Raw genomic sequence first — 23,366 nt, 5'->3', positions numbered from 1 at the left:
ACAAAATAGGATTCTTTAACTGCCATGATAGGGGTTTAGGCCCAGTGTAGGAGGAGTAAGGAGAGCAGTTATTCCAACAGAAGCTATTAGAAAAACATTCCGGCAGAAACATTTATATTATTCGCTGGCCAAGGCAGAACAGGAATATATCAGAGAAATCCACCATAAGGCTGAAATTAATTTATTTTTTAGGTAAAATTTATGTACAAGAAAATGCAGAGATCCAAGGTGTAACCATTCTGAATTTTAAGAAAATATGCACACCCTTGTAAACATTATCTCAATCAAGAAAGAGAGTATTTCCATAATTCGGGGAAGTTCTCTTATACCCCTGTTCCAGTCAATCCCCATTGACTACCACTGATCAAACTTCTGTCCCCATAGCACATTGATGAACTTCATATGCAATCATGGGGAATGTACTGTTTTGTGTCTAGCTTCTTTTAATCAGCACAATATTTTAAAAATTCATTCATATGGTTGTTCCTTCTATGTCACTGATTCATTTATCTACTGTTACCAGACTGTGTTGATTACTTTAGTGTTATAATAAGTCTTGAAATTAGACAGTGAATCCTCCAACTTTGTTCTTCGAGATAGTTTAGCAATTTTAGGTCCTCTGCTTTTCCATAAAAATTTTAGAATCAACTTTTCTGGTTGAATGAATGTAAGTGATGATAGTGGATATCTTTGCCTAGCAAACAGTCATAAGGGAAAGCATCATTTTTTCACCGCTGAGAATAAAGTTGGCTGCAATTTTTTTTGTGTGGATGTCATTTGCTATTCTGGTTTGCTGAAAGGTTTTATCATAAAAGAATGTTATTCTCTCAAATATTTTCTCTGCATATACTGAGATGATCATACAGGTTTGCCTCCATTGAACAATTTCAATATGGTAACTTGCATGGATTATTTTTCCATATACTAAACCAATCAACCTTCCTGGGTCATGATTTATTCTCCTTTTCATACTGCTTGGTTCAGTTTTACTAATTTTTTGTTGTTAAGGATACTTTTTGGTCTGTGTTCATGAAATTGGACTCAAATTTACTTTTCTTGTAACAACTCAGGCCCTAGTATTAGAATTATGCTAGCTTCAAAAACCTTAATGGGAAGTGTTTATTCTACCTCAATTTTCTTAAAGTTTTTGTTTAAAATTAAAGCTATTTCTTCCTTAAATATTTTATAGCATTCACCAGGAGCTGGGTGCAGTGGCCCACACCTATTATCTCAGCAATCTGGGAAGCTGCAGTGGGTGGATTGCTTAAGCTCAGGATTTCAAAACCAGCCCAGGCAACAAGGTGAAACCTCAACTCTACAAAAAATACAAAGATTTGCTAGGTGTGGTTGCATGTGTCTGTGGTCCCAGCTACTCAGGAGGTTGAGGTGGGAGGATCCCATGACCCTAGGAGGTTGATGCTGTAGTGAGCTGTGATCGTGCCACTGCACTGCAGCCACCTAAGTGCCAGAGTGAGTGAGACCCGGTCTCAAAAAAAGAAAAAAAAAAATTCTATATGGGCCTGGAACTTGCTTTGCAAGTAGCTTATTAACCATTATTTAGCTTCTTTAATAACTACAGGGATACTCGAATTTTCCATTTTATGTCCATTTTTGGTAAGTTGTGATTGTCAAGCAAATGACCATCCCATCTAAGTTGGTAAATTTATTGGCACAAAGTTGTTCACAGTATTCCTTCATTATCCTCATAATATCCATAAAATGACATGCCCTCTTTTATTCCTAATATTGATAATTTGTACTTTATCTGTTTTTTCTTAATTAGTTTAATCAATCATAGCCAGTTTATCAATTTTATTACTCTTTTCAAAGAACTGTTACATTGACTTCTGCTGTTTATTGTTTCATTCTTTGTTTTGTTTGGTTTTAATTAGCTCTTATTTTTCTAGCTTCTTAACATGAAACTTAGATCACTGACTTTAAACCTTTCCTCTTCTCTACTGTAATCACTTTTAAGCTATGTATTTTCTTTTTTTTTAAGTATTTTTATTATTATTATTATTATTATTATTATTATTATACTTTAAGTTCTAGGGTACATGTGCATAACGTGCAGGTTTGTTACATATGTGTACTTGTGCCATGTTGGTGTGCTGCACCCATCAACTCGTCAGCACCCATCAACTCGTCATTTACATCAGGTATAACTCCCAGTGCAATCCTTCCCCCCTACCCCGTCCCCGTGATAGGCCCCAGTGTGTGATGTTCCCCTTCCCGAGTCCAAGTGATCTCATTGTTCAGTTCCCACCTATGAATGAGAACATGTGGTGTTTGGTTTTCTGTTCTTGTGACAGTTTGCTGAGAATGATGGTTTCCAGCTGCATCCATGTCCCTACAAAGGACATGAACTCATCCTTTTTTATAGTTGCATAGTCATAGTATTCCATGGTGTATATGTGCCACATTTTCTTAATCCAGTCTGTCTGTCACTGATGGAAATTTGGGTTGATTCCAAGTCTTTGCTATTGTGAATAGTGCCGCAATAAACATACGTGTGCATGTGTCTTTATAGCAGCATGATTTATAATCCTTTGGGTATATACCCAGTAATGGGATGGCTGGGTCATATGGTACTTCTAGTTCTAGATCCTTGAGGAATGGCCATACTGTTTTCCATAATGGTTGAACTAGTTTACAATCCCACCAACAGTGTAAAAGTATTCCTATTTCTCCACATCCTCTCCGGTACCTGTTGTTTCCTGACTTTTTAATGATCGCCACTCTAACTGGTGTGAGATGGTATCTCATTGTGGTTTTGATTTGCCTTTCTCTGATGGCCAGTGATGATGAGCATTTCTTCATGTGTCTGTTGGCTGTATGCATGTCTTCTTTTGAGAAATGTACTGTTCATATCTTTTGCCCACTTTTTGATGGGGTTGTTTGTTTTTTTCTTGTAAATTTGTTTGAGTTCTTTGTAGGTTCTGGATATTAGCCCTTTGTCAGATGAGTAGATTGCAAAAATTTTCTCCCATTCTGTAGGTTGCCTGTTCACTCTGATGGTAGTATCTTTTGCTGTGCAGAAACTCTTTAGTTTAATTAGATCTCATTTGTCAATTTTGGCTTTTGTTGCCGTTGCTTTTGGTGTTTTAGACATGATGTCCTTGCCCATGCCTATGTCCTGAATGGTATTACCTAGGTTTTCTTCCAGGGTTTTTATGGTTTTAGGTCTAACATTTAAGTCTCTAATCCATCTTGAATTAATTTTCGTATAAGGAGTAAGGAAAGGATCCAGTTTCAGCTTTCTACTTATGGCTAGCCAATTTTCCCAGCACCATTTATTAAATTGAGAATCCTTTCCCCATTTTTGTTTCTCTCAGGTTTGTCAAAGATCAGATGGCTGTAGATGTGTGGTATTATTTCTGAGGACTCTGTTCTGTTCCATTGGTCTATATCTCTGTTTTGGTACCAGTACCATGCTGTTTTGGTTACTGTAGCCTTGTAGTATAGCTTGAAGTCAGGTAGCGTGATGCCTATAGCTTTGTTCTTTTGACTTAGGATTGTCTTGGCAATGCAGGCTCTTTTTTGGTTCCATATGAACTTTAAAGCTGTTTTTTCCAATTCTATGAAGAAACTCATTGGTAGCTTGATGGGGATGGCATTGAATCTATAAATTACCTTGGGCAGTATGGCCATTTTCACGATATTGATTCTTCCTATCCATGAGCATGGTATGTTCTTCCATTTGTTTGTGTCCTCGTTTATTTCACTGAGCAGAGGTTTGTAGTTCTCCTTGAAGAGGTCCTTTACATCCCTTGCAAGTTGGATTCCGAGGTATTTCATTCTCATTGAAGCATATTTCATTCTCTATTTCATTCTCTTTTGTGAATGGAAGTTCATTCATGATTTCACTCTCTGTTTGTCTGTTACTGGTGTATAAGAATGCTTGTGATTTTTGCACATTAATTTTGTATCCTGAGACTTTGCTGAAGTTGCTTATCAGCTTAAGGAGATTTTGGGCTGAGACAATGGGGCTTTCTTTTTTTTTTTTTTTTTTTTTTTTTTGAGACGGAGTCTCGCTCTGTAGCCCAGGCTGGAGTGCAGTGGCCGGATCTCAGCTCACTGCAAGCTCCACCTCCTGGGTTCACGCCATTCTCCGGCCTCAGCCTCCCGAGTAGCTGGGACTACAGGCGCCCGCCACCTCGCCCGGCTATTTTTTTGTATTTCTTAGTAGAGACGGGGTTTCACCGTGTTAGCCAGGATGGTCTCGATCTCCTGACCTCGTGCTCGGCCCATCTCGGCCTCCCAAAGTGCTGGGATTACAGGCTTGAGCCACCGCGCCCGGCCGGGCTTTCTAAATATACAATCATGTCATCTGCAAACAGGTACAATTTGACCTCTTCTTTTCCTAACTGAATACCCTTTATTTCTTTCTCTTGCCTGATTGCCCTAGTCAGAACTTCCAACACTATGTTGAATAGGAGTGGTGAGAGAGGACATCCCTGCTTTGTGCCAGTTTTCAAAGGGAATTTTTCCAGTTTTTGCCCATTCAGTATGATATAGGCTGTGGGTTTGTCATAAATAGCTCCTATTATTTTGAGATACATTCCATCAATACCGAATTTATTGAGCGTTTTTAGCGTGAAGGGCTGTTGAATTTTGTCAAAGGCCTCTTCTGCATCTATTGAGATAATCATGTGGTTTTTGTCTTTGGTTCTGTTTATATGCTGGATTATGTTTATTGATTTGCGAATGTTGAACCAGCCTTGCATCCCAGGGATGAAGCCCGCTTGATCATGCTGGATAAGCTTTTTGATGTGCTGCTGGATCCGGTTTGCCAGTATTTTATTGAGGATTTTTGCATCGATGTTCATCAGTGATATTGCTCTAAAATTCTCTTTTTTTGTTGTGTCTCTGCCAAGCTTTGGTATCAGGATGATGTTGGCCTCATAAAATGAGTTATGGAGGATTCTCTCTTTTTCTATTGATTGGAATAGTTTCAGAAGGAATGGTACCAGCTCCTCCTTGTACCTCTGGTAGAATTCAGCTGTGAATCCATCTGGTCCTGGACTTTTTTTGGTTGGTAGGCTATTAATTATTGCCTCAATTTCAGAGCCTGCTATTGGTCTATTCAGGAATTCAGCTTCTTCCTGGTTTAGTCTTGGGAGAGGGTAAGTGTCCAGGAAATTATCCATTTCTTCTAGATTTTCTAGTTTACTTGCGTAGAGGTGTTTATAGTATTCCCTGATGGTAGTTTGTATTTCTGTGGGGTCGGTGGTGATATCCCCTTTATCATTTTTTATTGTGTCTATTTGATTCTTCTCTCTTTTCTTCTTTATTAGTCTTGCTAGCGGTCTATCAATTTTGTTGATCTTTTCAAAAAAACAACTCCTGGATTCACTGATTTTTTGGAGGGTTTTTTGTGTCTCTATCTCCTTCAGTTCTGCTCTGATCTTAGTTATTTCTTGCCTTCTGCTAGCTTTTGAATGTGTTTGCTCTTGCTTCTCTAGTTCTTTTAATTGAGATGTTACAGTGTCAATTTTAGATCTTTCCAGCTTTCTCTTATGGGCATTTGGTGCTATAAATTTCCCTCTACGCACTGCTTTAAATGTGTCCCAGAGATTCCGGTATGTTGTATCTTTGTTCTCATTGGTTTCAAAGAACATCTTTATTTCTGCCTTCATTTCGTTATGTACCTAGTAGTCATTCAGGAGCAAGTTATTCAGTTTCCATGTTAATGAGCAGTTTTGATTGAGTTTCTTAGTCCTGAGTTCTAGTTTGATTGCACTGTGGTCTGAGAGACAGTTTGTTATAATTTCTGTTCTTGTACATTTGCTGAGGAGTGCTTTACTTCCAATTACGTGGTCAATTTTGGAATAAGTGTGATGTGGTGCTGAGAAGAATGTATATTCTGTTGATTTGGGGTGGAGAGTTCTGTAGATGTCTATTAGGTCTGCTTGCTGCAGAGATGAGTTCAATTCCTGGATATCCTTGTTAACTTTCTGTCTCGTTGATCTGTCTAATGTTGACAGTGGGGTGTTGAAGTCTCCCATTATTATTGTATGAGAGACTAAGTCTCTTTGTAAGTCTCTAAGGACTTGCTTTATGAATCTGGGTGCTCCTGTATTGGGTGCATATATATTTAGGATAGGTAGCTCTTCCTGTTGAATTGATCCTTTTACCATTATGTAATGGCCTTCTTTGTCTCTTTTGATCTTTGATGGTTTAAAATCTGTTTTATCAGAGACTAGGATTGCAACCCCTGCTTTTTTTTGTTCTCCATTTCCTTGGTAGATCTTCCTCCATCCCTTTATTTTGAGCATATGTATGTCTCTGCATGTGAGATGGGTCTCCTAAATACAGCAAACTGGTGGTTCTTGACTCTTTATCCAGTTTGCCAGTCTGTGTCTTTTAACTGGAGCATTTAGTCCATTTACATTTAAGGTTAATATTGTTATGTGTGAACTTGATCCTGCCATTATGACATTAACTGGTTATTTTGCTCATTAGTTGATGCAGTTTCTTCCTAGCCTCGATGGTCTTTACATTTTGGCATGTTTTTGCAATGGCTAGTACCGGTTGTTCCTTTCCATGTTGAGTGCTTCCTTCAGGGTCTCTTGTAAGGCAGGCCTGGTGGTGACAAAGTCTCTAAGCATTTGCTTATCTGTATAGGATTTTATTTCTCCTTCACTTATGAAACTTCGTTTGGCTGGATATGAAATTCTGGGTTTAAAATTCTGTTCTTTAAGAATGTTGAATATTGGCCCCCACTCTCTTCTGGCTTGTAGAGTTTCTGCCAAGAGATCTGCTGTTAGTCTGATGGGCTTCCCTTTGTGGGTAACCCGACCTTTCTCTCTGGCTGCCCTTAAGATTTCTTCCTTCATTTCAACTTTCGTGAGTCTGGCAATTATGTGTCTTGGAGTTGCTCTTCTTGAGGAGTATCTTTGTGGCGTTCTTTGTATTTCCTGAATTTGAATGTTGGCCTGCCCTACTAGGTTGGGGAAGTTCTCCTGGATGATATCCTGAAGAGTGTTTTCCAACTTGGTTCCATTTTCCCCCTCACTTTCAGGCACCCCAATCAGACGTAGATTTCGTCTTTTTACATAATCCCATACTTCTTGCAGGCTTTGTTCATTTCTTTTTCTTCTTTTTTCTTTAGATTTCTCTTCTCGCTTCATTTCATTTATTTGATCCTCAATCGCTGATACTCTTTCTTCCAGTTGATCGAGTCGATTACTGAAGCTTGTGCATTTGTCACGTATTTCTTGTGTCATGGTTTTCATCTCTGTCAGTTTGTTTATGGCCTTCTCTGCATTAATTATTCTAGTTATCAATTCTTCCACTCGTTTTTCAAGATTTTTAGTTTCTTTGCGCAGGCTACGTAATTCCTCCTTTAGCTCTGAGAAGTTTGATGGACTGGAGCCTTCTTCTCTCATCTCGTCAAAGTCATTTTCCGTCCAGCTTTGATCCATTGCTGGCGATGAGCTGCGTTCCTTTGCAGGGGGAGATGTGCTCTTATTTTTTTAATTTCCAGCTTTTCTGCCCTGCTTTTTCCCCATCTTTGTGGTTTTATCTGCCTCTGGTCTTTGGTGATGGTGACGTCCTGATGGGGTTTTGGTGTGGGTGTCCTTCCTGTTTGATAGTTTTTCTTTTAACAGTCAGGACCCTCAGCTGTAGGTCTGTTGGAGATTGCTTGAGGTCCACTCCAGACCCTGTTTGCCTGGGTATCAGCAGCAGAGGCTGCAGAAGATAGAATATTGCTGAACAGCGAGTGTACCTGTCTGATTCTTGCTTTGGAAGCTTCCTCTCAGGGGTGTACTCCACCGTGTGAGGTGTGGGGTGTCAGTCTTCCCCTAGTGGGGGATGTCTCCCATTTAGGCTACTCAGGGGTCAGGGACCCACTTGAGCAGGCAGTCTGTCCGTTCTCAGATCTCAACCTCCGTGTTGGGAGATCCACTGCTCTCTTCAAAGCTGTCAGAGTCGTTTGCGTCTGCAGAGGTTTCAGCTGCTTTTGTTGTTGTTGTTGTTTAGCTGTGCCCTGTCCCCAGAGGTGGAGTCTACAGAGACAGGCAGGCCTCCTTGAGCTGCTGTGAGCTCCAGCCAGTTTGAGCTTCCCAGCGGCTTTGTTTACCTAATTAAGCCTCAGCAATGGCGGGCGCCCCCCCGCCAGCCTCGCTGCTGCCTTGCTGCGAGATCACAGACCGCTGTGCTAGCAATGAGGGAGGCTCTGTGGGTGTGGGACCCTCCCGGCCAGGTGTGGGATATAATCTCCTGGTGTGCCCGTTTGCTAAGATCCTTGGTAAAGCACAGTATTGGGGTGGAAGTTACCCGATTTTCCAGGTGTTGTGTGTCTCAGTTCCCCTGGCTAGGAAAAGGGATTCCCTTCCCCCTTGAGCTTCCCAGGTGAGGCGATGCCTCGCCCTGCTTCAGCTCTCGCTGGTCAGGCTGTAGCAGCTGACCAGCACTGATTGTCCCACACTCCCTAGTGAGTAGGGGACAATCAACCCAGTACCTCAGTTGAAAATGCACAAATCACCTGTCTTCTGTGTCGCTCACGCTGGGAGTTGGAGACTGGAGCCGTTCCTATTCGGCCATCTTGCTCTGCCCCCCTAAGCTACATATTTTCATCTAAGCACTGCTGTAGCTGCATTTCACAAATTTTAATATATTGTATTTTCTTTCCATTCAAAGCTGTTTTCCAATTTTCCTTCTGATTTCCCCTTAGACCCATGAATTATTTAGAACATGCTACTTTAATTTACAAATATTTACAGCTTTTTCTGGCTATCTTATTGTTATTGTTTCTAATTTAATTCTGCTATGGTCAGGGGACATATACTTCATTAATTTATTTAATAAATTATTAACATTTATTTTATACCCCAGGATATGATGAATTCTGGAGACTGTCTAATGTAAACTTGAAAAATAATATGTAAGGCCAGGTGTGGTAGCTCACACCTGTAATCCCAGGCCAAGGTGTGTGGATCACTTGAGCCTAGGAGTTTAAAGACATGGCAAAACCCTGTCTCTACAAAAAAAAATACAAAAATTAATGGGCATGGTGGCATTTGCTTCCAGTCCTAGCTATTCAGGAGGCTGAGGTGGGAGGGTCGCTTGAGCCCAGGAGGTCGAGGCTGCAGTGAGCCATGTTCATGCCACTGCACTCCAGTCTGGGTGACAGAGCAAGACCCTGTCTCAAAAAAAAAAAAAAAAAAAAAGAACAGAAAAAAAAAGTAAAGAAAGAAAAGAAAGGAAAAGGAAAGGAAAGGAAAATAATATGTATAGTGCAATTGTTGGATGCAGCAGTCTACAAATGTCAATTTTGACAAGGTATTTAATAGTACTGGACTGCTTTTTTATAACCTATCATATCTAGATGTTCTATCATTGTTTTAAAAAAAAGAGTTAAAAATTCTGCAAATATAAGCCTGATTTGCCTATTTTTTTATTGTGGTAAAATATAAATAAAATTACCATTTTATCCATTTTTAAGTATACAGCGCTACAGAATTAAGTGCATTCACACTGTTGGCTAACTGCCAGCTGAAAATTTTTACTTCATGTATTTTGAAGCTATCTTATTAGATAAACTACACATTTTGTATCATTATCATTTCTGATGACTTGGCTCTTTTGTCATCAGAAAATGTCCTTCTTTATCTCTGCTAATACTGTCTCTCCAGAAGTCTACTTTGTGTGACTATTAATATAGCCACACCAGCCTTCCTATACTTACTTTTGTGTACTGTATCTTTTTCCAACCTTTCACTTTGAGTCTAATAGCATTAAAGTGTGTCTCTTTAGACAATGGAGAACTGTGTCACATTTTTAGTACACAATAATTTTTACATTTAATGTAATTATTACCATAAATGTGTTTTAGGTATACCATTTTGCTATTTGCTATTTGTGCCATCTCTTATTCATTCCTGTGTTCTTAATTTATTGCATTTATTTAGCTTATCCAAATATTTTAAGTATTCCATTTTCATGCTCATATGGCTTCTTATGTGTTTCTTTTTGTAATATATTCTAGTCATTGTTCTACAGATAAAAACATGTATCTTTCACTAGAGATACTGCTGCACCATTTCACAAATATATAATTCCATTTACTGCCTCCAACTTTTTTGCTATTATCATAAAATTGAGAGGAAGGTACAGAGATATCCCATACACTTCCTGCCCATGTATGCATAGCCTCCCTGATTATCAACATCTTCCACCAAAGTGGGACATTTGTTGCAAGAGATGAGCCCACATTAGCACATCATTATCACCTATAGTCCAAAGTTTACATTAGGTTTCACTCTTGGTGCTGTATAGTTCATGGGTTTGGACAAATGTATAATGGCATGTATCTACCATTAAAGTATAATAAAGAGTATTTTCAGTATCCTAAATATCCTCCATTGCTCCATACATACATACATTCTGCCCATGTTTATAATGGTCGTCTTCAGGGGAATTAGACTTACACAAACTGCTCTGTCATTACCAAACCATGTTTACATTTTCCTGGAAAAAAATCAGATAACTGAAGGTGAGAGCAATTTTTATTGCCAGCTTAAATGCCGAATATAGAGACTTAACCTAAAACATTCTGAAGATAACAGCAAACAATACCTAATAGCAGTGAAGAGTTTGTAAGTATGTTCACCGCTACTAACTCATTTGATCTTGTAAACAACATTGTATGACTGCTGGAACACCAGCTAGGTTAGAATATTAGAGCTTAGATAAATTAATTCATATGCTGTGAAAGCAAATTGTAAACATATTTTTCGTATCACACTGTAATATCTTCATGATAAACAGTCGTATTTCTATCTTCAGCACTAAGGTATTTACTTTTGGGAGTTGTTTTGACAAAGGGTCTCACACTGTCACCCAGGTTGGAGTGCAATGGCACGATCTTGGCTCACTGCAACCTCTGCCTCTGGGGTTCAAGATTCTCCCACCTCAGCCTCCTGAGTAGCTGAGATTACAGGCATGTGCCACTACACCCAGCTAATTTTTGTATTTTTTTGGTAGACATGGGTTTTCACCATGTTAGCCAGGGCGGTCTCAAACTCCTGACCTCAGGTGACCCACCCGCCTTAGCCTCCCAAAGTGCCGGGATTACAGGCGTTGAGTCATGGCACCCGGCAGGTATTTACTTGTAATCAGACTGTTTGCCACAAATTAATACATGTGTTATCTAAATCTATCATTCTTAAAATGGCCACTGCATACTTATATTTGTAAGATAGTGATTGACTCATATTCTACATTTCATATAGAGCCAAGTACCACTGATCTATTAGCATGAAATTATAAGAACACATTCTCCAGCATAAATTTGTTTAGAAATAACATCCCCATTTAAATATCATTCTGAGAAGCATCTTATTGACATGGATTTTAAAATAATAATAATAATTATTATTATATTTATTATTTAAATGTTTTTATAAATAAATTATATATATTATTTAAATGTTAAATAATTAAATAATAATTACTATTATTATTATTATTTGAGATGGAGTCTCGCTCTGTCACCCAGCCTGGAGTGCAGTGGCGCGATCTCGGCTCACTGCAACCTCCGTCTCCTGGGTTCAAGCAATTCTCTGTCTCAGCCTCCTGAGTAACTGGGATTACAGGTGCCCACCACCACACCCGGCTAATTTTTGTATTATTTTAGTAGAAACAGGGTTTCACCATCTTGGCCAGTCTGGTCTTGAACTCCTGACTTTATGATTCACCTGCCTTGGCCTCCCAAAGTGCTGGGATTACAGGTGTGAGCTAATATTATAGGGGACAGAGGCTCATCAATTCATCCATCTAAAATTAATATTGATTTTAAAAAATATTTTGAGGCTTTCAATAAACAAACCCAAATCTGATGTGTTATGAAAGTAAGAGCAAAGGATTTCAAGTTCCATCCACACCCACCAAAGGCCGGCCTTCCTGCTTCACCCCCAAACTCCCAGAAGAACATCATAGCCCTCCTCCTAGCTGCTCTAACTTCTCACTCTTGTCCAAACCTGACTGGCTCTTTCAGATGACAGGGCCTTCGAAGATTACATTTCACCTAGAATTTCCCTCTCCCTCACTGTACCTGGAATTATTTTATGCAAAAAGCTCAAATATCTTTCTGTTGTGAGGCTAAGTTATTCACTCCTCTTGGGAGTTCCTATAACACTATATCCATCATTTACTTAACAGACTGAAAAAAAAAGTCTCTCTCCTGTATTAGGCCATTAGAGGCTTCAGGACAGAAGCACTTCTTATCCATCTTTCCATCTCTAGTATTACATACAAGACTAGTATGCAGAAAGTGTCAAGAAACTCTTTTTGAAAGAATGACTGAATCATTTTCACACCAACTGATGACTCCAAAAGTATAACCTCACAGCTGTACCTTGACAGCAGCCTCATAAATAGGTTTCCTAAATCTACCCAAGAGGCGAGAGCCCCAGTTACTTTTGGGCATCACTGCCATGGTGATCTTTGACTCCTATCATGGCATACTCTGCTAGAAAAATAATAAATTCCCTTTGCCTGTAGACAGAAGTTGGACTTGAATTCATAGACCATTGGAATCTGGCTTCAGCCTCTCATGTACATCATCACTGTAGCCTCAATCCTCCCTGATCCTACTCCCTCCTGGTCTACACTCTGCCTCCCATATCCACCTGTGTCCACCTGAGTCCCATCAATTCTTCAAAACTTAGCATGTCTCACACTGTGCACGAGTCAGCCTCAGGATACTCAGGAAAATCTCTCCTAGAGCGGTTCCCAGGCTCATATTTTGTATTTCTCATTCAATACCTATATCACATCAATTAAATGATAAAACATGAAAATGACTAGTACAACCAGACATTTAACAAATGGTTGTACGTAGTTTAGAGAGGTGGAATAAGATAAGCCTGTGGTTTTTTTTTTAAAGTAAATCTAGGAATAAGATAAGTAAAAATCAGCATAAAACAGAAAAATTTAGCCTCTCTGTATATATACCTATCCCTATTAATACAAATCACATGATGACCATATACTTGTAAACACAGAAACACTCATTTGAAAATCAGCATTATCAAACAGAAAATAATGAAAGTTTCCAGGTTCCTAGGGAAGTATATTCTTTTGAAGGAGATAAATTTTCATAGGCTCAGAAACTAATCTTCTTTCTCTTATTTTTATCCTGAAAAACACATATAATTAATCATTTAATTTTCAGCTATCTATGAAGTATATATATATCCCTCTGTATAAATTAATACATTGGTATTTTGGTTTATAATCAGTATCTTTTTACACTGATTAAGTCCCTTCCCTAGAGCCCAGTCAATTTCAGCTCAGTTCAATAAACATTTACTGAATATTTACTATGTTCTGGGCCCTTCCTAGATCTAAAAATGAGTAAAAGGTCAGCGACATTTAGGAGTTCCAAAATGAATGAGAGACGATAGAAAAATAAGCAAGTAGCTCAAAATAATATAGTGATTATAAAAGTGGAGCTTTGTAGAAAGTATTATGAAAAGACAAAGGAGCAGAGTTTGTGTGATTATTGAGCAGAGATTTACAGGATGAACAGGAGGTGGACAAGAATCCCTGGATAGGCTAGGGAGACACTATAGGCAAAAAGAGCATAAGGAGGAAAAAAAAAAAAAAAAGAAAAAGAAAAAAGAAAACCTAGAAACATGACAAAGCAAGATGTGGATGGTTTATAAGCCTGGGTATTACATAAAGTGGAGTATAACACTAGTGAGAAAAATCTTTAAAAGCATGCATGGATTGGGTACTACAAGCCATGATAAAGAATTTTTTTTTCCTGTAGGAAATAGACAGTCTTGAAACATTTTACTAGTGGCATGGCCAGATAAGTTTTCTAGACAGATCATTTTGATGGCTAAGTTCACTTACTATATATTTACCGATGAGCCAGGATTTAACTAAACAATTTTCTAAAAGGCCATTTTTGTTTGCTTGAAGTATAGTGAGTAAATCTCACTATGTTCATGAAGTAAGATTTAAAAATATTAGCAAAGAAGACAGGTATGGTGACTCACACCTGTAATCCCAGCACTTTGGGAAACTGAGGTGGGTAGATCACTTGAGGTCAGGAGTTTGAGACCAGCCTGGCCAACATGGTGAAACCTCATCTCTACTAAAAACAAAAATAAAAATAAAAAAAACTATATATATATGCAACGAAAAAGGCAAACAGCAATAGAACTTTATCATTAACTATTGAAACATCTCTACCATCTTTATCAACACTACAATATATTAGGAAAAAAACAAGTTATCCTCATGATTACTCATTACAGAAATGCAAATCAAAACCACAATGAGATGCCACTTCACACCCACTAGGATGACTGTCATCAAAAAAGACAAATAACAAGTGTTTACTAGGACATGGAAAAATTGAAACCCTCATACTTTGCTTGTGGGAACGTAAAATAACAGAGCCACTTTGGAAGCAGTCTGGCCAGTCCTCAAAAAGCTAAATACAGTTATCATATGACCTAGCAATTCCATTGCTAGGTGTATATGCAAGAGAAATAAATGCCTACGTCTATCCTAAAATTTGTACACAAATGTTCATAGCATCATTATCTGTATAGCCCCAAAATGTTAACAATACCTATCAACTGATGAATAAACAAAATGTGGTATATCCACATTATTATTTGCTATAAAAAGAAATGAAGTACTGACACATACTACAACTTAGATGAACCTTGAAAATTTGCTAAGTGAAAGAAGCCAGTCATAAAGAACCACATATTCATATATGAAATATACAGAATACATAAACCTGTGGAAACACAAAGTAGATTAATGGTTGCCTAAATGTGGGACAGTTTGGGGGCTTAGGGAGTGATGGTTAAGGAATGCAAGGTTTCTTTTTAGGGTGATGAAAATATTCTAAATTTGATTATAGCGATGGTTGCATAGCTCTGTGAATACACTAAAAACCAAATAATTGTACAATGTAAATGGAAGAGTTGAATGGTGCGTGAATTACATCGCAATAAAGTTGTTTTCATTTAAAAAATCAAATCTTTAACAATATTTTCAAAATTTTATTTCCTCTTTCTTCATGAAGCCAGATGGTGTCCTTCCCAGTACAGAATGTACTATGACACTGAAGTGCCAGAAAAATAGAACACTGAATCTGCTACTGGCAATTATTTTTCTAGAAAAAGTAAACTTCCAGTTGTTCAACAGAAAACAATTTATTTCTATGATATTCAAACAATAAGAGAACAGAAACTTTGAACCATCTGGCATAAAAGGTGAACTACAATGTTTCAACAACATCAAAATACAAACGCTTTTCTGTCAATTGAGTTCATCTTCCATCTGTCTTAATCCAATCACTACTGTAAAAATTATCAATAATTATGGCTTGAAATTATCAATAATTATCAATAATGATATCAATGCTTGAATAATCAATATTTAAGCATTTAATCAATGCTTAAAATAATCAAGAATTATAAATGCTTAAAAGCAGAACCATGAGGAAGAAAGGAGTTAGCTTTTGAATAAGAAGACTTGAGGAATACTATGCAGCCATAAAAAAGGATGAGTTTGTGTCCTTTGTAGGGACATGGATGCAGCTGGAAACCATCATTCTTAGCAAACTATCACAAGAACAGAAAACCAAACACCGCATGTTCTCACTCATAGGTGGGAACTGAACAATGAGATCACTTGGACTCAGGAAGGGGAACATCACACACCGGGGCCTATCATGGGGAGGGGGGAGGGGGGAGGGATTGCACTGGGAGTTATACCTGATGTAAATGACGAGTTGATGGGTGCAGCACACCAACATGGCACAAGTATACATATGTAACAAACCTGCACGTTATGCACATGTACCCTACAACTTAAAGTATAATAATAATAAATAAATTTAAAAAAAAAAAAAAAAAAAAAAAGAAGACTTGAATCTAATCTCTGCCAAGGCCAAGTAATAGCCATATGATCTCAGGCTAATATTTAACTTCTCTGAGCATCAAGTTTTTAACCTGCAAAATGAGAATAATACCAATTCCACTAACCTGTCAAGATTTTGGTTAGGATCAAATAGTATTTGCTACCAGATGCTAACTGTTCATCACTATAATGCAAGACCAGTAAATTCGGGACACTGGTTATTATAGTATAAAATTAAACATTAGAAACTTGAGGTAGAGTTTCAGAAGCAATAAAAGTCAAAAAGGGAAATAAAACAAATTAAAAATATTCAAATTCTTTCAAGACTGAGGACATCTAACATGAAGATATACAAAAATATGAGCATGAAAAAGAAATTTTACATGATATACTTAGACCCACATTTTTCTTAAGATTTTTCCTTAAGATTTTGAAACATATTGCTATAAAAGTGATGAGTTATCTATTGTTATAATTATGAATAAGTTATCATTGTTGACAATTCCAGAGTCTAAAGTTAATGCTAAGGTAGCACTTCAATCTTTATTTGCTTATAAACACATTCCTATTAGCCCAGGAGTCAGATGAGATAAATATACAGATAAAGATACTAGATATCAGAAGACATAACAGAGAAAATTCACCTAAAAAAAGGGAAACATGTTTGCATGTATACATAATTAAATGTGTATTCATGCAAACAATAAATTGGCTTCAAAACAATCTGGTTGTTAATACCTTGGTCTATATATCAACCAGAGTTAGTTTTCCCATATTCTTATTTTTTCACCCCTAGGCAATCCAATATTGCTGGAAAAATAAACATGAGCATGCTAATTGGCTTTAGTGCAAATATGTGTCTCCAGCTTCAGCTGGGATTCCATGGTAACTTGGAAATCATGTGTTGTCCCTAGTCTTTTCCTTCTCATGCTTCCCACAGCAGCAATACACTTTAAATCTTTTTATCTCTAGTCTTCTGCCCTACCATCTTGAAGCATCATTCTTGCCAATAAAGAAAACAGATACCACAGAATGTTGATTTTCTTTCAGCCTCTCTTACAACATCAATAGTAGCACCCATCCTTTACTCAATTCATCACAACAGCAACTAATAATAGTGTGATTCTTCATTTATTATCTGCCATGTGCCAAGCACTAGGCTAAACACTTTACATATAATAAGTAATTTGGATCCAACAATAATTTTGTAAGTATTTCTGGTTCTACTTTATAGAAAAGTGAAGCTCAGAGGGCCTAAATGACTTGTTCGAGGTGCTTAGCTAATGAATGGTAAAAAACAGATTTTAATCCAGGTCTGCCTATGATGTCTCCTGGCCTCTGGAAAGGGGTTTCAGGCTTGTCCCAACACCTCCACTTTTACATAGGCACACCACATTAATAAATGTATTGTCACTACTGGGTGATCTTTCTCTTTCCTAACCAGGACTGAGAAAAATTTCATAATTGTTATGCCTAAGTGAAAAATGTGATTTATGCAACTATACCTGCCATGCATTTGAATATATCTATATTAGTTACATTAATAAAAATTTTTAACAAAATATAAATTGATGATTTAGAACTTCTTAAAGACATGTAAGCTGAAAGACTGACTTCCATTGTATTTACAAGAAAAACTTAAAATACCAGGTTATGCTGAAAACAGTTATCGTCTTTCCTCTTTCTCTTCATCTGCTGAGCAGAAAAAAAACAAGAAAAAAGAAATTTCCTGCTTCAGTTTAGCAACATCTGCAGACACAACAACCGTTTTAAAAACTGTGTCCTCCTCTTAATGGTCCTTACAAATGTAGGCCCTCATTAGCTTCAAAGAGTTTTCTCACATGACTTTTAATTAAAACTTCACCTGTTTAGGTCTTTAATGGCTCATCCTAAGCCACAAGGTTTATCGTGCTTCTTACACAAAGGTTTAATTCCCTGGGTCCACATCACATTACACCCTTTTTTTGGAGATGGAGTCTCGCTCTGTTGTCCAGGCTGGAGTGCAGTGGTGTAATCTCAGCTCACTGCAACCTCCGTCTTCTGGGTTCAAGCGATTCTCCTGCCTCAGCCTCCCAAGTAGCTGGGATTACAGGTGTGTGCCACCACACCTGGCTAATTTTTGTATTTTTAGTAGAGACCGGGTTTCACCATGTTGGCCAGGCTGGTCTCAAACTCCTGACCTCAAGTGATCCGCCTACCTTGGCCTCCTAAAGTGCTGATATTAAAGGCATGAACCACCACACCCGGCCTACACCCTTTTTTTTCTACTGTTGAGGATTAACATCAACACTGTAAAAGCCAAGCAAGCAAGGGTTTGAGTTTATCTTGTTGAATATTCTATTCCCCAGTACCTACAGAGAAGTAAATACTGAATAAAGATATGTTCTATTAAGTAGAGGCAAGAAAACAAGATAGGCAATATTGTATAACCTCTACTGCCTTTTAATAAAATTTCTCTGGAACAGTTACATGAGTACTATAAAGATATCAAAATCCAGAGCCCATAATATCTTTTAAGCTTTAACATAAGATTTTGTTTTAATATTTAGTTTGTATTTATTTTAAAGCAGTTTTAAAACCACTTTTGTCATTTATTCATTGACATAAATGACATAAATGACATGTTGATAAGCCAAATATCAAGGAATAATTTGTATATTTTAAACTCACGTGTATCTTTTTATAGAGGTAAATTTTTATCTTTAAACACTAGGTTTCTTTCAGATAAAATGTAGCTTCCAGAATGCAAAAAGGATGTTAGTTATATCTGTAGTTCATAAACAGCTTGTCAATCATTGTAGAATTCACGAATTCCATACATATTTATCACTGCATTCATTTTTAAACAAATATTGCAAAAGATTGCACACTGTGTGAGAAATGTCACCTAAATGCTAAAAAAGCCCGGTAAATATCAATTCTTAATGGTAGGTTCTTTGTCTATCATCAAAATAAATATCAGCTTCTTGTCCACTTTCAGTTTTGCTAAATGCCACCTACTTATACATTAGTTATAATGATTCAAAACACACAGTTATATTTTGACTATGATTTCTCAATTTTTCTCCCCTTCCCCCAAATCAAGATTTGAAAAATTAAATGTAAAAAGTATTTACAAACCTCCATCCATCCTTCTGGAGATAACTGAAGGCTCCATCAACAACACTTGCAAAGAACTGCCCTCCTGTGATGAAGAGGGTATTAATGGTGACTAATCGGCCTCTTAAATTGGGTGGTGAGACCTCCGCAATGTACACTGGCACTGTCATAGAAGCAATGCCTATAAAAACAATGAAAAGTAAACGTGAGACATTTACTCGAGATTTCTGTTGTAATAAATACTAATGCTAGATTTAGGCATACACTTACGTATATGGGCTTGGTTTTCTACTTTAAACACAGGTTTACCACATATTTAAGATTCTGTTCATAACAATTTGGGGCTACTGCAGACCAGTAAAAAATGTATGTGAGATATCATTTTTCGTATTATCACTTGAAAGCCTACAAATGAAAGCACCCCTAAAGGCCTAAGATAATTTTCAGAGGCCTTTATAACTTCTTGAGGACTAAAAATACAAAAAAAAAAAAAGTTTTCTAGATAGAATGATTACTGAAGTATTTTTAGTCTATATGGAAATGTAATCAGACAATAGTGAGAATAAAAAGTTCTCTTAGGATACATATTAACTATTCAAAAACATAGTTAGATGCCAGTGATTGTACCAAAACTTTTAATTGGTTTACTAATAAGAAATTCATATGTTAAATCACCTTATTCAATTGGCTAGGTGTACATTTCAGAATAAAAGAGTTTTACAGCTAAGGTATATTTGGTTATATTAACTTTAAATTTTTTTCTATCTGAAATTAATGCAGCATTCTCTATGGCAGTAGTTCTAACTTCACTGATAACCAGAATTACTTATGCGACTTTTTTATTTAAATAAAGTTGCTCTTACCTCACTCACCCCAGACCTACTAAACAGAGAACTACAGAGGTGGGGGATGAAACTGTCCTTTTAAAATTCTCCAGAGGTGATCTTGAGGCTTACTGTGTATTTAAAAACCTAAAGTTGTATAGTACAGAACTTTGAGCCAATCCAAATGATTTCTTAAAGTCTCACCCTCTTGTGGCACCTGCAATTTCCATGTATGTCTGATTATTTAGCCAATTTTAGTATTTCATATTATTTAGCCTGTTATAGTATTCAGCCTTACCCAAAGGTTGGACAGATACTGATCTGCTGTATCTAATCAAATCAGTATTTGTCCACCTTTATGGAGACTTACCAAAGTCTCCATAAAAAATAGATTGCCTACAAATTTTAATTTTTATATCTCTAGATACTATAAATCAATCCTTAGATTAAGCCAGAATATCAATACAATGAATAAAACAGATCTATATAGAATTGCTTTTAACAAATTGTTTTTTAACAAATTTGTGATTGCAAAAAAATAGCTTGTGTTGAAGGAATCAGTACTAAGAAACCTGTTGCTGTGTTTTCTGTACAAGGGCTGTTGAAGGTACTATTTATTATAGTGCGTACAACAAGAGACATTTCTCTATGTAACTGCAATAGTTGTACTTTTCTACAAGTGATTTTTGTTAGTTGATGGTTATTATAAATCACAGCCTTTTTCATTTCCCTTTCTATGTACGCAGTCAGAGAGGCCCACCTCCATCCAATGTTTTGGACTTCAAGGTATTATTTTGTGACCCAAACTCTCTTCTAATGCCATAACAGTTGTAATTTATCCTATTATAAGTATATTTTTCCTCTATTTTTATTTGCTTTGTTACATCTTTGAACAAGGCAAATACATACATAAATGAACTGAGAGGCAAGATTTATTTAGGTAATATATATTTATTTGGGAAAATTCACTGTATTATTGCATAACTACTGATAAGTAGTTATTAAATTTGCACATAAGTCAAACCATTAAGTATCAGAATTAGATACTAATTTCCACCAATGTTGTTTGCTACTGTAGTGCCTGTCAATAATCTTATGACTTTGAGTTTCATAGAATAGTAAGCATGTGCTAATAGACACAGTATTAACAGTCTTCACAATTAAATCATCACCTAAGCAGCTGAAGTTTCCATTTGACTGCTAATCAATTTAATGGCACAGACCACCCTGAAATGCCCTCAGCTAACTTGGAAAGAGGAAATAAACATCTACTGAAAATGTTGACAAGGGATTTGTATATTCTTTTTAGTTCTTTCACTATTAGAACGTCTCAAACTTTCATAAATCAAACAATAATTTGTCATTTGGATTTCTTTTTCGGCTTTGTTCTGACTATGAACAGGAATTTGGTTGTTCTCTTTAGACAGAGATCTTTATTTAGCCATGTAGCCACAGAGTTGAGCATGGGAAATCAGGACTGTGGTTTCCGGCAACACATGCTTATCAAAAAAAAAAAAAAACATAGATTTTACTTGACAGAAATGCAGGTATGTCCTCAGACCCTGATAAAGCTCAATTATCAAGTTTTTTTTTTGTTTTTTGTTTTTTTTTTTTGAGATGGAGTCTCGCTCTGTCGCCCAGGCTGGAGTGCAGTGGCCGGATCTCAGCTCACTGCAAGCTCCGCCTCCCGGGTTTGCGCCATTCTCCTGCCTCAGCCTCCTGAGTAGCTGGGACTACAGGCGCCCGCCACCTCGCCCGGCTAGTTTTTTGTATTTTTTTAGTAGAGACGGGGTTTCACCGTGTTAGCCAAGATGGTCTCGATCTCCTGACCTCGTGATCCGCCCGTCTCGGCCTCCCGAAGTGCTGGGATTACAGGCTTGAGCCACCGCGCCCGGCCAAAGCTCAATTATCTAAAACAAACATCAGAGCTTTGAAAGTAGCACGTACTGACAACGGGTAAAGACTGAAGACAGACTCATTGGATTTGGAGTTGGAAAGAACCATAAAAGACCTTCAGTTCAATGAGTGCTCACGCTGATTTAACACTGCAACAACTGCCTATATTCAGCAGATATTTTACAGGGACTAATTATCTTATTTAATCCTCAGGATATCCCTTTCAAGGGCGTGTAATTATCTCCATTTTTCATACCCCAGGTTGCACGATGAGTAGGTAGAAGAATCAGAATGTAAAGCAGACAGCAAGATTCTAAAACCCAATTTTGATGGCACAAACTATATTGACCAATCATTATAAATAAGGGGAGGCTCTGGAACTAGTGGATTTTAATTCCAGCCTTGCCACTTATCAGCTGGTTAAGTTTGGACAACTTAACTTTTCTGGCTCTGAAGTTCCTCATCTATAAAATGGGAACAATAAAAGTAAAAGTAACTCCTTCATAAGAGTTGAGAGGATTCAATGAGCTAAGTAAAGCACCTAAAATTGTGCCTGGCTTACAGAAGGTAGTCAATAATATCAGCAATTATTTTTATTCTTATTATCATCTCTAGTTATGAGGCATCCCAATTCTTTCCATTCAATTCAACCTATAATAGGTGACAGGATTATAAGGATGAGTACAAACAAATAAAATAGGGTTTCTGTTATGAGGGAAAGAACACACAAAACCTACTCACAAAAGCATACAATCTAGTAATTAACTTCAAAATAACATGGTAAGGGTCATAATAAAGTTATACACTGGATTCTACTGTGGCATGCTGACAATGACCAGGTGGTAGTTGGAAAGGTTGGGCAGTCAATTTTGCAGAACATGAGCTTAAAATATATGAAATGGCACAGGGTCTTCTGAGAGATAAATAGAAAATGTGAGGCGGAATATGCATGCAGATAAGATGGAAGAGACAGAGGGTGCCTGAGTCATGGAAGCAGCATCCATTAATCAGTGAGTATTCATCAGACACTGGGTCTGAGCTCAGCACTGTGTTAAGCACCTTGGTGACAGTGCTCTAGGAGAGAGACATGAGCTCTGTCCTCATGGAGCTTAGGGTCTGCTGCTCGAGTGGGATGGGTCTTGTCAAAGGGGAAGTGTAAGGAACATCAGGCTATAGCAAAGGGACTAGCCCAGCCTGAGGAGTCAGCAGGGCCTTGGATAGAAGTCATATTTAAGCTGAGATATAGTGAATAAGACAGTGAGAGTAGGTTGGAGGTAGGGGAGAGTCGGGAGGTTACTGCAGACAATCAGATCAGCTTAGATAAGGGCCTTCAGGCAGGAAGAAATGCATCCTGCTGAGGAAGAGGTGGCGGACTACTTTTAGAGAAATGAGCAAGGATCAACCACAGTGTAAAGGCTCTTAAATGCCAAATTAAGGGCTTGGCACACACAAGCCTCTGAATAGGGTAGAAGAGGAAGATGCATGATCAGGTTCATGTTTTTAAAGGATCACTCTGGTTGGAGTATGTAAAATTGATTGCAGGGAAGCAACACGTATAGTGGCAGCAATGGAGATGGACTGAAATGAAGAGATTTGAGAATTATGTCTTTGGTATCTAGGTTAAAGAGAATATGAATAGCGGCCGGG

General features: G+C 37.5%; 1 protein-coding gene across 2 annotated transcripts in view; it reads right to left on the bottom strand.

Annotated features, from left to right (window-relative positions):
• LOC105470142 (solute carrier family 2 member 13) overlaps nt 1-23,366 on the bottom strand; it is a 369,854-nt gene that overhangs the window by 289,031 nt on the left and 57,457 nt on the right. For both annotated transcript variants that reach the window (XM_011721919.2, XM_011721920.2), the window contains exon 2: nt 19,021-19,180. In XM_011721919.2, coding sequence (XP_011720221.1) covers nt 19,021-19,180 — 160 coding nt within the window. The remainder of the gene's footprint in view (nt 1-19,020; nt 19,181-23,366) is intronic.

The sequence above is a fragment of the Macaca nemestrina genome, chromosome 10 (assembly GCF_043159975.1).
Source record: "Macaca nemestrina isolate mMacNem1 chromosome 10, mMacNem.hap1, whole genome shotgun sequence".
Classification (NCBI taxonomy): Eukaryota; Metazoa; Chordata; class Mammalia; order Primates; family Cercopithecidae; genus Macaca; species Macaca nemestrina.
This window is presented reverse-complemented; position numbering and strand designations above follow the sequence as displayed.